The sequence below is a fragment of the Chiroxiphia lanceolata genome, chromosome 18 (genome assembly GCF_009829145.1).
Source record: "Chiroxiphia lanceolata isolate bChiLan1 chromosome 18, bChiLan1.pri, whole genome shotgun sequence".
Classification (NCBI taxonomy): Eukaryota; Metazoa; Chordata; class Aves; order Passeriformes; family Pipridae; genus Chiroxiphia; species Chiroxiphia lanceolata.
Genome location: NC_045654.1, coordinates 2,460,008 through 2,474,893, shown reverse-complemented (window position 1 = coordinate 2,474,893; position 14,886 = coordinate 2,460,008). Strand labels below are relative to the sequence as shown.

General features: G+C 45.6%; 1 protein-coding gene across 1 annotated transcript in view; it reads right to left on the bottom strand.

Annotated features, from left to right (window-relative positions):
- The window catches only part of MED13L (mediator complex subunit 13L), a 178,263-nt gene that overhangs the window by 158,510 nt on the left and 4,867 nt on the right, over positions 1-14,886 (bottom strand). The window contains exon 2 of the mRNA XM_032705450.1: positions 137-374. Coding sequence (XP_032561341.1) covers positions 137-374 — 238 coding nt within the window. The remainder of the gene's footprint in view (positions 1-136; positions 375-14,886) is intronic.

Genomic DNA, 14,886 nt, shown 5'->3' with positions numbered 1-14,886 from the left:
ACATATCATTTTTCCCCCCTAGAGCTCTTAAACCACAAACACCGACAAAATCACAAGTTAAAGCCTTAACGACAAGCTCCCTTCTGACTGGGAAAAAACCAAAACCAAGTTGAGGAGCGAGGCAAAGGTGACTTACTGTGCAGCTCTCGATGGATGACGTCCACCAGGTTGGGCTCGTCCCCCCACCAGAATATCCAGAGCTCCTTGCAGTCGGGTTTGACGTCGCGGCGCCACACGCACAGCAGGTTGGCCTGCAGGCAGCGGATGAAGCTGAGCAGGATGGGATCATCCTGGGCCGGGGCTGAGATGATGGGGCCACAGTCCCCGTGGCCTTCAAAGTTGTACCTACGCCATTTGATGCCCGTCAGTTCAGCCTGGGGGGGGAAAGGAGAAAAAAAAAATCGCTTTATTTCAAAATTTTGTTATTATTTCCTTTGTTTTCGTTGGTTAATTCTTATTAATTTTAATTTATTTTAATTTATTATATATATTCCAGACTATTATGTGTTTTACATTTATTTTCTATCATTATTAGCATATTATATATAATCTTTATATTAATTATACTACATAATATGTATTACATGTGATATATAATATACTAATATGTTAATATTAATATATTATATAATATGTAATTAATATAAAATATTAATGCACTTATAATATATAATATATTAATAGTATATATAATATATTAATAGTATATAGCATTATATAGTAATAACATTAATTCTATTATCGTAGTAATAATATGTTAATATAATTAATTCTATTATCGCAGTAATAATATGTTAATAAAACTAATTCTATTATTGTAGTAATAATATGTCAATATAATTAATTCTATTATCGCAGTAATAATATGTTAATATAATTAATTCTATTATCGTAGTAATAATATGTTAATAGAAGCAATTACTAATTAATTATATTGATCATTAATAATGGATCATTACTTATATCAGACTTATTAATTATTAATCAAATATATTTGTATTATGCATAACATAATTATTATAGAACTAATATGTTTGCATAATTATATATTAATATGTTAAATATATAGAAACATATTATTTACAATTAATTATATATCACTATTGTATTTATTATTATATTATATATTATTTTAGATTATTATAAATGAAAATTATTTTATTTAAATTTAATTAATCTATCTCTTAAGTCAGCTCTTCTATTATTATTATTATTATTATTATTATTGTTGTTGTTGTTGTTATTGTTCTCTTAACCCTTTCTACACCATATTTTCCTTTATTCCCCTTCAAGATAAAAAGCTGTAGAGACAGTACAGAAGAAACCTGGCTGCATTTAGGTTTTTCACCACAACTTGACTCGTTTCCAGCAGATTCATTCATTTTGTTATCTTATTGTAACGTTACAAATTAGAAAGGGAACCACCAAACAAACAGGGAGCAGGAAGGAGGCTCGTTCCCCACGTGTCCTCCCGCGGTGGGGGGAGCTCAGTGTCAGCCCAAAAACCGGCCCCTTGAAAGCCCCAAGCAGAGCAAAGAAGTGACTCCTGGACGAAGGTGAAACCCTTTCCCGTTGGGATGGTACAGATTTGGAACCCAGACAGCCGGGAAAGGTTTTCTCTGGGCACTGAACAGGCTCCCCAGGGTTTGGTCACAAACCAAGGCTGCAGAGCTCAGGGACAGGGGGGGATTGTTGGGGTGTCTGGGCAGGGCCAGGAGCTGGACTGGATGATCCCTGTGGGTCCCTTGCTGCTCAGGATATCCCATGGATCTGTGACTGTCCTCCCCTCCCAGTTTGCCCCGTGACTGGTGCTGCCTCCTCCTTTCTCTCCCCCCTCTGCTGCCCAGGACTCGCTGGGAACGCCCCAGAGCAGTCTGGCTGGAGCTGCTCTCACAGTAAGTGGTGTGTGCACACTGTGCTCACACTGGGCTTGTACTCTGCTCTCTAAGCCATGTTTTCCACATTCCCAGTGCTGTTATTCCCTGCACTGCCTCATTTCCAGCGTTCACACCTTCTCCTGGCCGCTCCAGAGCCGGGCAGTGGAGTGGCCCTGCAGGAAGCACCAGCTGGTCAGAGCTGCACAAACCCCACTGCAGCATCCACACCTCTGACAGGAGGAGATATTGCCAGGGAGAAGGGAACACCAGCTGTGGGACTGGATTTTCACTCCTAAAGAAAACCAAAGACTTGCAGAGCATTTACTCCTCCCGTACTCATCATCTGCACAAGGACATTTAACCCCTCCTCTAGAACCCAATCCCCACGGCACACACAGAAGGATTTCCCTTTTCCAGTCCACAAACTCAGTTCATTTACAAGTCTGAACTCTAAAATGTACTTTTTCCCCCCCAATAACTGGTAGTAGGCTGGTACTTGCTCAAGAGCTGGCTGCTTAACTGGAGGAGCTGAAGATGACATTCATCAGAGCAACAGCACAAGAAAAAACATACTTGTATTTCTCTGATCTTATAAATGCATCCTCTGAAACAGTCCCACCTCATCCCATGGATACGCCTGGCAGGGCAGGGATCTGGTTCCTGTGACTGTGCCTCAAGGACTATTTCCCCAAACACTGATAACCCACAGGGCCTATTTTGCTCCCCAGAGGCCTCACCAGGCCCACAGGAACACAGTAACTGGCCCCTACTGGGAAGGAGAAAACTCTGGAGGACACTGAAGAGCAGGGAAATTGGGTTGATTGTTTGCAGGCCCCTAAACCACCAGGCACCTTCAGCTGCACAACCATCCTGTATCCTGCCAGGACCCCACCAGGAGTGGAATCACAGCCAGTCCTGGATTATCCCTGCTGGAGGCTTCCCACAGCCAGCACTGCTGCTCCTGCACTCCCACAGGAATGCTCAGCCATCCAAAGGGTTGGGGAACTATGGAATAGAAAATCAGGACAGACAGTCCCGACTGGGCGAGACGCACAGCCACGTGCCACGTTCCTGGCACAAAGAGGGCACGGGAGCACAGGAGGAAGAGGCAAAAGGGAAGGATAAAGCCTTTTTCCCCAGCAGGATGCTGTGTGGAGCTGGAATGCCTCACACATAACACAGTCTTGTAAGAGAAAGCACTTACACGTGCTCCTCCAAAACATCTACATCTGTTCTACGTGTGTCTCAGCTACAGCTTGGAAAAGGAAGGTGCAGAGTTTGTCAAACACTGTAATGAACACAGCAACAACCAAGAAACACCAAAAATTAGTGCCAGCACAGGCAACCTGGGAAAGAAAACGTTAAATGTTCACGTCATAACCAACTGGGAACACATGGTAAGTCACCAAGAATATGGAACAGGAAGATGACAAAAACCCAAACCAAAAAAACCCAACTGAACAAAGGATGTCACCCAACAGCTTGATCCACACACCAGAAACCAGAGCTCAGCTGTTCCCAGCAGCTCCTGCAGATTCCAGCAGCTCGGAGCTGTCACCCCAACAGCCCGTTGGAGAGGGAGGAAACAGGGGCAAGAGAAGCACAGAGAAATCAGCAGAGCTGCATCCAAGTTAGTTCTACCCTAACCAGCTTCTGGAGTGTCTGATTCCATGGACTGTGAGGAAGGACTAGAGCCAACCTGGACCACCAGTGCCCACCCACATGGCAAGTGACTCCTGAGAACAGGACAAGAGGAGTCCTGGGGGTTTGGACTCTGCAGCAGCATAAAACGAGATCTCACACATGGTTTCCCAAACTTGCAGGGATGCAGTTCAGCACTGTATTTGGATATGTCTGCTTCTGCTTCAATTTTTAATAGACAAACATCAATACTAATCACTCAGAACTTCTAGATTGTGTCCCCACGTTAATAAAACTGAATTCAGGAGGAGACTTGGTGCAGAAGGAATCCAAAGAGAGGACTGCACCCGGAGCACTTACACACCTTCTACATCTCTACAGCTGTTCTGGGGAAAGCATTTAACACACTACAGGGAGAATATCCTCATCCACATGGAGTTTTATTGGAAGTCATTTCTTTAAACAAACAAACATGCCCAGTTTGAAGAGGTCTCCATCTGCAGCAGGGTCTGTAAGACAGGACTGCCAATGTCCCCTGGTTCTGGGGACTGTTTTGAAGAGCTCAGCGTGGTTCCACTTGTGCTTCACCAGCACCAAGCACAGGCTGGGCAAACATTGCAGCTCCTCCTCATCCCATCCACCCTGTCCAGCCCTCAGTGGGCAGTGGGTGAATGGAATCAGTTCACCGACTTAAAGATGAGAAACAAAGTCAAACATTTGTGTGCTCAGCACCCGAGGGCTCACCCTGCAGCCACGGAACCCCTGAGCAGACACTGCAGTGGGATTCCCTGCCAGGGACAGCTCCAGTCAGATAAACCCCAGCATTCCCCTGCACACAGACTGTCAGTGAACACCTTCAACCACCCCAGCACACGCTGGTGCCAGGGCAGAGCTGCCCTCCCTGCCTCCCTCAGCTGCTCCTCCTGCCCCGGGGCTGCTGCTGCACAGATTCATCTGGAGCTCAGCTGACTCAAAAGCAGAAGTGCTGCATTAAATGACTTTTTCCCCTACTCAGATCAGTCCCCACACCTGATTCATCCAACAGCCACCAAGGTGCTTTACCAGTAAGTGTGAGGACAGCAAAGCAGGTCAGGGAAGGCAGAGCTGCTCCCAGTAGTAAGGACTGGGTTTAAAGCAGCCTGAAATACTCACTGAGGCAAACCCCAAGACTGCCAACCCAAGGACAAAGCTGTGAACATGCTGTTTAGCTCACAACTGGTCAGAGATGAATGCAGAACAAAGCAGAACTCTTGCCAGGTGATGTAATCTGTGTTCCTCGCATCCCTTCCCATATGCACAGCCTTGGCTTATTACAGTTGCTACGATGTTCTTAACGCTAAAAAGCCTGACAAAAAAAAAAAAGGAACTTACAAATGCTTACTATTAACCAACATCGTTAGCAAATCATGCATTAAATGAGATTTTTGCTTTGGTTTACAAGGGAACGTGTGTCTTGGAGGGCTGTGCTGTGAAGGGTTCAACTTCTCAGATAAGAGGGTTGTTTTTTTTTTAAATGGGAGGTTTTTTCTAAATTCATCTCACTGCAGTTGGACACGGAATAAAGTGTTTGTGAGACGCCAGTTCTGAGTGCACTGGGCCAAGTGTGTAAGGAAACAGAGAAATCTGATCCCCAACAGTAATATCCAAACCCTTCACTCACATCCAACTTCTTACAGAACAATTCCCAAGATACCAAAAGATCTGTTACTGATGTATCCAAAAAAGCAGCTGTCAGGGTGAAAGAATGTGTTCAAACCCCAAATTCCACACAGGCATCCAAACCCACCCAAAACATCCCTGAGAAAGAGGCACTAATGAAAACAGTGCCATGTAATGTCTTCATTCAGAAACAGGGCCACGGAGAGAACATCACAAACCCCCCCTGGGGAAGGGGCACAACCCCCCCCTGGGGAAGGGGCACAACCCCCCCCTGGGGAAGGGGCACAACCCCCCCCTGGGGAAGGGGCACAAACCCCCCCTGGGGAAGGGGCACAAACCCCCCCTGGGGAAGGGGCACAAACCCCCCCTGGGGAAGGGGCACAAACCCCCCCCTCGGGAAGGGGCACAAACTGGGGTTTCCTTCCCCCTCAGTGACCCTCCTCACACTGTGCACAGTGAAACAAAAGAGATGAGCTGAGTGTTCAAACCTCTGACACCCCTGCACACACAAAAACCAGCAGAGAGACAGAGAAATTCTGCACTTCCTTTCACAACCACCCATCTGCTGCCCTGAACAGAGACAGCTCCACATCTACCTGCAGCACTGAGGGCTCCAGGACTGCCAATTCCCAGGAGAGATGAAACCTAAGCTCTCATCCTTTCCCCCTCTTCAGGCTTAAATCAGAATAATAGGCAGGCAGGGAGGGTCTTGCTGATCTCATCGTGCTCCACATTCAGGTTGGCAGAGTTTGGGCTGCTAAAAATCACAATTCCCCAGTAACAACTTGGCTCTGGCGTGTTCCCAGCAACCCTGAAGATATAATTAGTGCTGTGTAGCCACTGTGACTGTTTTCCTCCTCTGCAGTCCCTGCAGATGGAGCACAAACAAAACCCATCTTCCACCTCCTCTTTTATTTCTCATCACCACCAAATGCTTCTTGGCCTGTGTGTTGGAGGGGAAATGGACAGGCCAATTCTAAATTAACTTCTCTGGATCACTTGAGTAATTCCACCCATTTGAACACACAAAGCTCCCTTGGAGAGATTATACAAAAACACAGGCACAGCCAAACCAGAAAGAGGTAGAGCACCAAAAGTCTGAGAGATTCTTGTATTTAGACACACCAAGTGTAAAGCAGAGTTATTTCTGTATTATTTGGTACTTCTCTACATTAAAAAACAACAGCCAAAACTACGTAATTGTGTTAGCTTTTCTCATCTTCCGGGAAAAGTAAGGCAGAGTCAGGCCCCAGAGTGTAGAAAATCATTACCCCAGTACTTCCAAAACAGGAAGGATACACTTGAAAAGGAGGTGGAGATCTACAGAAGAGCATATTATAAGCAGAAAAACTAGATATATATCCATCACAAGGCCCTCAGCACCAATCCTGACTTTCTCAAAGACTCTCAATATGGCAACATTCAGGTTATTTTGTTTTTCCTCACTTCTCCTGCCTGAAATAAAACAAAACAAAAACCAGGCATAAAAACAACCCGTGCAAAAGGTGCTTGGACAGTTTGAGGTCTGCACAGCACTTCCAACAGAACTTTCTCTAATTGTCTTAAGAAGCAAGCAATGTAAAAAACCAAACCACACCTCATCCTTTAAGTCAGGGAACTTCCACAAACGAGTTTCACTTAAGCAAAGGGAATACAGAAGTTTTCATCATGTACCCTTCTAACCAGCAGGGAGGTGTTGAGCTGCCCAGGGTACCTTAAAACACTTATTTACCAGCCTCAGAAGTTAGGCACAGTCTAAACAATTTCTCTAACCTAGAATTTTGTTTGCTTCTATGTAGGAGACCAGTTCCTAAGTATCCTCAATCTACAATTAATGCTTCAAATTGGAACATAAACCATGTAAATGCCATATATATGTTTGCCAGTTTTATTAGAGTCTCATCTTGAGGGCTCCATTCAAGTAAGTAGCTATTCTGAAGCCACCAGAGACTCATCCAGAGGACTACTCACATGAGTGAAAATCTGCATAAGAAAGCCCTTAGTTCATAGTCCAAGAATTTAAACTGTAGTTAAAGGTGTCATGGGAATTACAGCACCATTTTAATTAAATGCTGTAAGATCCTGCAGACAGACTCAAGATTAGCACCATCTGTTTTGGTTGCAGTGTCTCATTTCCCTCCACCATCCTCACACAGCCACGAAATATCACTGCACACACTCCAGCCATTTCAATCCCAGATAAAATGTATGCCAGGTTCATCCACTGCACTGGGAAGGAAGGACAAAAGGACACAGGCAGGGGGACTGAAAAACACCCTGGAACAACGTGTGCTCGTGGGGGAGGCAAACACCCCTCCCCTCTCACAGGGAGAGCAGCGCTCAGGAACATCTGCCCCAGCCCTGCCAAGTGAATTGAAACAACAGAGGTGATTGCTTCACTAAGAAATTAGTGTTCTTCACAGCTCTGGGTGTTGTTTTACACCCCAAGAGAGGTTCCTGTTGGGACACCACAACTGCAGCACCTGTACACAGCTATTGCTTCTCTTTTACTGCCAGGTCAGGAACACTCTGGGCTTCAAAACCCCACCACAACCTGAGCATCTCAGCCCTGTGCAGTCTCTTGAAACGGGGTCATTTACTGCACTACATAATAACATCCTCCTCTTTTTTTTAATCCATTTTTTAAAAAAGGAGAGAATAGTTTGTGTTCCTTTAGGGTTTTTCTCTTCTGCCCCTCGAGGAGGGAGGGACCACACAGCAGTGGACAGGCCTTACATGCTCTGGACAGGCCAGGGCTCAGCTTGCAAAGAGCATTTCTGGGAGGTCAAGCTACTGGAGGACGAGTATTGCAACAACTGCATAAAGTCCTTCAAAGCTGCCCATGCTCTGAATTCGAGAACAGCAAAAAACACACTAAAAACCCCCGAGTTCTAAAATGGGCCTCACACGGCCAACAGAAACCCTGTGCCCTGCTCAGAGCTTCAGAGCTGGGGCAGTGCATCCCCCCAGGCTGCACTATCATCTCAAAATCCAGTGGTTTCTCAGAAATCTGGCCTGAGAAATCGAGTGTGATGTGAGAAAACAGAGCCATCAGCTGAGGGGAGCTCATTCCTCTCAGTATGCCACCGATCCACAGCAGAATGACATGTTTGACTTTAATCCTTTCCCTGCATAAGCACACAGTCAAGTGGCTGGAAAAAAAGGATGAAGGGGCATCCACTAACAAGCTTTTAAAAATGAAGGATGACAAAAATTACCTTTTTTTTTTTTTTCTGTTTGTTATTCATCTGCTCTTCAAACCAGCAAGAAGCTGAGCACACCATGTGTACCACAAACAGCTCCCTGCTGGATAAATCCCTCCACTCCACACTGCCTCCTTCCCTCATGCCCCCTGGAACAGATTATCCAAATGCTCCTGCTCCAGAGCTGTTTGTGACAAGCAACAGTGTCAGGGCATTTGTGTGTCACCTTTTATCTTGGCCAAGTCTCAGTGAAGGATTCAGCCCCAACCAAAATCCTATTATCAGATATCCTCCTGATGGACTCCTGTACCTGGGGACACCTGAGACACTGTGTCACAGCACCAGGGAACCAAGATGCTTCTAAAATAATTATGAACAGCCACAAACTAATAGCATGAGCTGTTATGCCTAACAAGTAAACAGGACTGGCAGAAATGAGGTATTTTTTTCCTCTTCCAGGGTGATCCTGCCTATGTGGGAGAGGAGGCAGCCAGGAAGATTAACAGCTTCTTTCAAAGAAACAAAAGTCAGACCCATCTCAAAAGGAATTGGAGGTGGCAACTAAGCACCATCTTTCCCAGTGGAAAATATAAAAGGGCTCCAATACTAATGCTCATATTTCAGCATCTCTGGCAGCTGCAGAAGCTCCCAACAAAGACATTCTGAGTGGCAAGCATAAAAGGAAGAGTAATCTGGTAAAAAGGCCCAAATTGCTGATACGGATCCAAATCCTCCCAGAATTTCAAGGTTAAATACTAAAGTAGATGACTACAATCAAACACAGCAGAAGGAAAATGAGCACACACTGACACAGTGAATGAGAAAAAGATTCTTCCTGAGCCCACTGCAAAAACAGGTTGGTAAAACAAACCCAAAATGGTAGAAATTCATGTCAAAGAAACAGGAGGTGACACAGAAGTTGTTGGGTCACCACGACTCACGTGTAGCTCTGCACCTTCATCATCAAAACTGCAGCTCCTTTTGCCACATCAAAAAGCAGAGGAAACAAAAGAATTGCACAAGTGGTCAAAAGGTATATATTCCCTACAGTAAAAATCATTCCAGGATTAAGACTGTTCTGTCTACAGAAGGGAAACTATGAGGGTCTCTAGAGAACAGCTGCTGGTTGCCTTCCAGATACCAAATTAAATCAAGAGAATGCAGACTCAGACCACAAGGAGGTGGCTGAAATTTTTGTGTCAGGATAAAAACTTAAGTATGGTTTAGAAATTGTCTATTAAACATCTCCCTGGTTCAAGAAACCTCTCAACCCAACACAGAGAGCCTGGGAGATTATTCAAGAGAAGTGCAGAGCTACGTCCTTGACCTACTCCTGCGTCTTTCTCCAGGTAACTGTTCATGTTTACAGGTAGAGAGAACTTCTGAAGGGAATTTTTTGGACCTGTTCTCATCCCAGGAAAACTGCAGCATTGCTCTGAGTGGGTGGAGCAAAGCTCCAGGTGGCTTCCCAAACACACAACACAGGTTTCTCGGTGACCACGTGGCAGCTGTTCGACTGACAGGCACCAACACAGGGTTTCCCTGAATCCAACGGGCCAAACAAGCACTGGGACAGGACACTGGGGCACTTCTGATCCCACAGAGCTGTTCCTGTGCCCTGCCATTTAGCCAGGTACCACACTGCTATCTCTGAAATCTTATCAGCACACATAGAGCAGTCGGTGCCCCTCAGCCCTGCCTTCCTCAGTCAGCAACAGGGCAGCAAGTCAGGACCAAGCCCAGAAACTCTGAACAAAAACCATACTAAAACACCACCACCAACAACAAAGAACAGAAAAGGGAATTTTTTGAGAGAAGACCTTTAAGTTCCATGAACATCTTTCACCTCCAGTGAAGGCTCTGGTCAGCAGGGCCTTAACTGGTTCAGCCAGTTCAGAACCCGGCTCCAAACCGGTGCCTGGCTCAGCTCCCCTCCCTGCCCAGGCTGTAACCAAGCTCAGAGGTGTGAAAGGACACTGAGATAAGCGTGGCTGGAAGCCAAAGGGCTCAGATTCAGCCACCAGTTGTAAAGATACTTTCAAATCCAAAATATCCAAGGCACAAATACAAGGGAGCAAAGGTGGCAGCAGCAGCATCCCAGGTCAGCTGGCACTGCGACCCACACGTGTCTGCGCTTCTGCACCAACAGGTACAACCTGGGAAGCTGTTGTGCTGGAATCTCATCATCAGGAGTGGGGAAGGAAGCTGGAAAGCCAATCTGCACAACAAAACAGGCAGCAGTCTGGGTTTCAGAGGATGCTGCCACACAGGACCTGCCCATGTCCTTGGAGAACACCCCCCCTGCCCTGTAAATCCAACAGCATTTACCAACGAGACACTGGGGGGGATGTTGATTTGGTTTGGGGTTTTTTATGGGAAGAAATGGACTTGATGATGTGGGAGCTCTTTTCCAGCCTCAGTGATTCCCAGTGGAATGAGGTTTCCCCACGTGAGAACCAACCATACACCACTGTGGGCTGTATGGAACCCTACAGTGCCTGCAAGCAAAACGCCACCTCCAAGACAAAAGACAGAAGGAACTGAATAAATTCCTTCCCTATCACCAAAACCCGGGTTTGGGGGGTGACCCAGCCTGCAGGGCAGGTCACAGACACAGCTTTACACTGAGTTCCATATCACTGCAGCCAGTTGCTTTACAGAAGGGGATCAATCATATTTTAACTTCTGAGTAGACGGTTGAGACCAGATAAAATGGAAACCACCACTGCACACTTGAGCAGCACACAAAGAAAGCCAATAAACATGCAACTTGCTACCCAAAGAATCCCTCCCTCCTGAGGGTGAGTGATTAGGTCTGCAAGCCCCCTTCAGAAAGGCAGAATCAGAATTAAGAACTGCCTATTTTCCAAATTAAAAAAAAATCCCCTCTTACAGGAAAGTAGCCCAACACATGAAAAAAAAAAAAAACAAAACAGCAAAAGCAGATCTGCAACTAAATGAAGGACTAGTCTCTCTTCCCCCAACTTTAACTTTCTTTTATAGTTTTTTTTAACTGAAGGAGGAAGGAAATGTCAAACATCAGAGTCATACAATGGACTATCAGATGTTTCCCAAACCAAGTAATCTGACATATGGGCAGAAAAAAAACGGGGGGGGAGGGTGTGCTGGAGGAAGTAACAACCCGAGCAGAGTAAACTTTGGCACAGAGAGTTTAAGAACACAGTTCCCTTTCTGCCCTCCCACAAAAGCTGCAGCACTGCAGCTCAGGACATTCCTGGGCCCCAGGGTCCATCCCTGTCCGACCTCAATCCCTGCTCCGGGATAGGGAGGGACAGCACAGCAACACATCCCCCAGCCCTGGCTCCTCAGCACCATCCCATCCTCAGCACTGACAGCCCCCAGAGACCAGGTTGGTTGTTGGGCATCCTGCCTGGAAACCAGCCCTGGAAAATGCACCACCTGGAGAAGCCTCGTGTGCGAATCTCCTGGAACACAGGCAGTAGTAAATAAACCCCCTGCATGACTGGTCATGCAGATTCATTTTGCCAGCTCTCCCTCGCTGTCAGTCCTGCAAAGACAAGAATCCAGCAGCTCCTGCCAGGAGGGAATTATGGAAATTCACCGAGAGCTCGAGTCAAAGTTTTATTAAAGTACACATGGAAAATTAAATAACCAGAAATATACGGGGCTCAAAATGAAAGCGACTCGTTCAGAGTCAAGTAATTTAACCAATTAACCTTTTCTCTCAGCAAAGAAATTATTTTTTTTATAGAAATACTTGACATGGTCACTATGAGATGTTCCAGGAATTAATTTTGTAGCTCATCAGAACCACCTACAAATTCAGTAACATCGTGGACATACGTGAAGTGAGACTCATAAGAGTCTGACACCGAGGGCAGATACATCAGACCAGATTTGAGAACTTCCTAGTAAACCAGAGACACTATAAAAAAAAAAAAACAGGTCATGGTTTTATACTGCAGAAAACCAACACATTTTGAAACTTCTGTCTCATAGCTGTCAGCTCTGAATGCATCAGCATCAAAACCTGTGAGTTTGCCAGCGCCTGGTCAGTAGGTACAGAACAGTTTTCCTCTAAATTATGCTTTCAATCCCCTGTTCTCACGAAATATTGTGTTTTATGGGCAAAGATGGAGCCATAAGAACAGGCAACCACAAGGCCCTGACCACAGCACAGCTCCTTTAAAGCTAAAAGATGAATGGAATAAAGTTTTACTGAACAAGCTTTAAATTTCCTTCTCTAAGACAGGGATTGTGGTTACAAAGCCACTTTGATCTCCCTTCAATCCAGGCCACTGCCAAAACGTGGTGGGGAGAGAGGAATGAGGGGGACAGAGCTGGGTTGGGAGTGAGGAAGGGAAAAGCTTCTCACAAGGTCAGTTCTACAAGCCAGGCTTAAATGTGAGTCTATGAACCCTTCTGAGGTCACCAAGGCACAGAAGGAGAGCGGAGGGGGAGGGAGAAAAATGAAAGAGGGGGAAAAAAACCCACACCTTTTCCTCTGTAATTATAATTTTCATAAACAAGAATAGTGCATGACACTACACCACTGGCTGATTAAAGAAAGCAGAGTGAGGGCCTAACGAGGAGGGATACAGAAATTTATGTGCCATACCTTCTATTAAAAATTAATTTTAGCAGCCTGTCCATTTCTCTTCGTTTTCTTAAGCTGATTAAATACATTCCTTAATACAGGGACGAGGTCTTTGTGTATGTTTGAGCTCATCTGTGTCGGTCACATGAACGTAAATGTTGCCCAGGGGCACCTCATCCAACAGCACCACACAATAAAATTCCCTGTCTCACAGAAACAAAAGCAGGGATGGCACTAAAAGCTCAAGCCACCCTTCCATGGGCACTACTGCAATTGTGCTCCTCAATTAAGCCACACATGACCCAATGAGAAATAATGTGTTTTTCTGCAGATGAAGGGAGGAAGCCAGAGCCAGGATTTATCAAAATTAATCAAAATTCACAGCACAAGCTCAAATCTTCCACGTTTGTGAGTCAGGCAGCCCCTTACTCTGTGAGATGCTAAACCCCCTGAAAAGCTGAACTTCCTCTCTGGTATTAAAGTGGTTTATGCTCAGCCTTCATTATCACTTGGCAGAGCCGAGATCACACTAATGCCCAGCTCAGGAAGGAGCTGAGCCACAGCAGGGAACTACACAGGCTGTCATTCCCAGGATCCAGCCCCTTATCCCTGTGTGCACAGGGATCCTAACACCGGGTTTTAGCCGTATTTTGAGGATATGAGCAGAATATTTTTATTAGCTGGTCTCTCTTTAAAACTACCAGTTGATGTCAGGGCACTCAGATCTATTTTTAAAGCACTGCTTAGAGCTCAGAATGAAAACGGTGCCACGGCTTGGTCTGAGGAACAAAGATGCCCCCATGTAAACACACATCTCATGCAAGCAAATTGCCTGGATTTGCTTGGGGATCTTCTGCTGAAAAACACTTGTGGCACTTTGAAAACTGGCAAGTTAATATAAAACAAGCATGTTTGCAGTCAGAGCAGTAGTTTTTGCTTATTATTTGTGTTACTATGGCACCAACGAGATGCAAATGCCACGGTGCCAGACTCTACACAAAGAGTGCACCACTCACCCACAGAACAGTAAATGAGCACACACAGACTCCAAAGTTTTATATAAACTCCACTTGTCAGCCTTGACAGCAGCGGGAACAGCCCAAGCACCCACCCAGGGCTGTCTGGAGGGTCCCACGGACAAGGTCAGGAAAAGGGTTTCTGCAGGTCTGTGGGTATCAGTGTAACCTTGCACAGCTACAAAGGAACAACCAGGAAAAAACAAAGGATACAAATTTATAATGGGATCATCCCGGAGCTCACCGGAGTCAGGAGACAGGCAGCACTCCAGGGAAAATGAAAGGCAGACAGGAACGGGTCTGGAGGATTTACAGTAACCAGAGGGGATGGAACAGCCGGGAAGGCAAGGGAGGAATGCAGGAAGGTGCCACAGCATTCCTGCAGTTCCTGATCCCAGCAGGGATGCTTCACCCAAACCCGGAGAAAATGGGGCTGCAAAACTGCACTGGGGCACGGGGGTTTAATTCCATAGTGATCAGGAAAAGTGGAGACACCAAGTTAAACCACCTCCCCCCACAAACAGAGCTCCAAACACAGGTGATCCCTGTTACAAAGTGCCCCAAAACATTGGCTTTTTGCAGTATTTAAAATCACACACACACACACATCCCCGTGTAACACTTCTGAGAACTCACTGAAAAAATGAAAACAAAACCCATAAAGATTCCTGCTTCAGCTAATGACCCAAGTTAACACAGTCAGCACATACATCTCACATGCACCACGATTTTCTCCCTCAAGATCAAAAACTTCAGTCTCTTTAGATTTCTTTCAAAAGAATTGCATTGTCCTGAAGGAAAATAATAGAAGAAAGGTCTACAGACAGGATTCAGAAGTTCCTTCTTTACTCTCTTTCACGTGAGGAAGTGCTCTCTGAAGTGGAAGGCACAAAAATTCAAGATCAAATGAA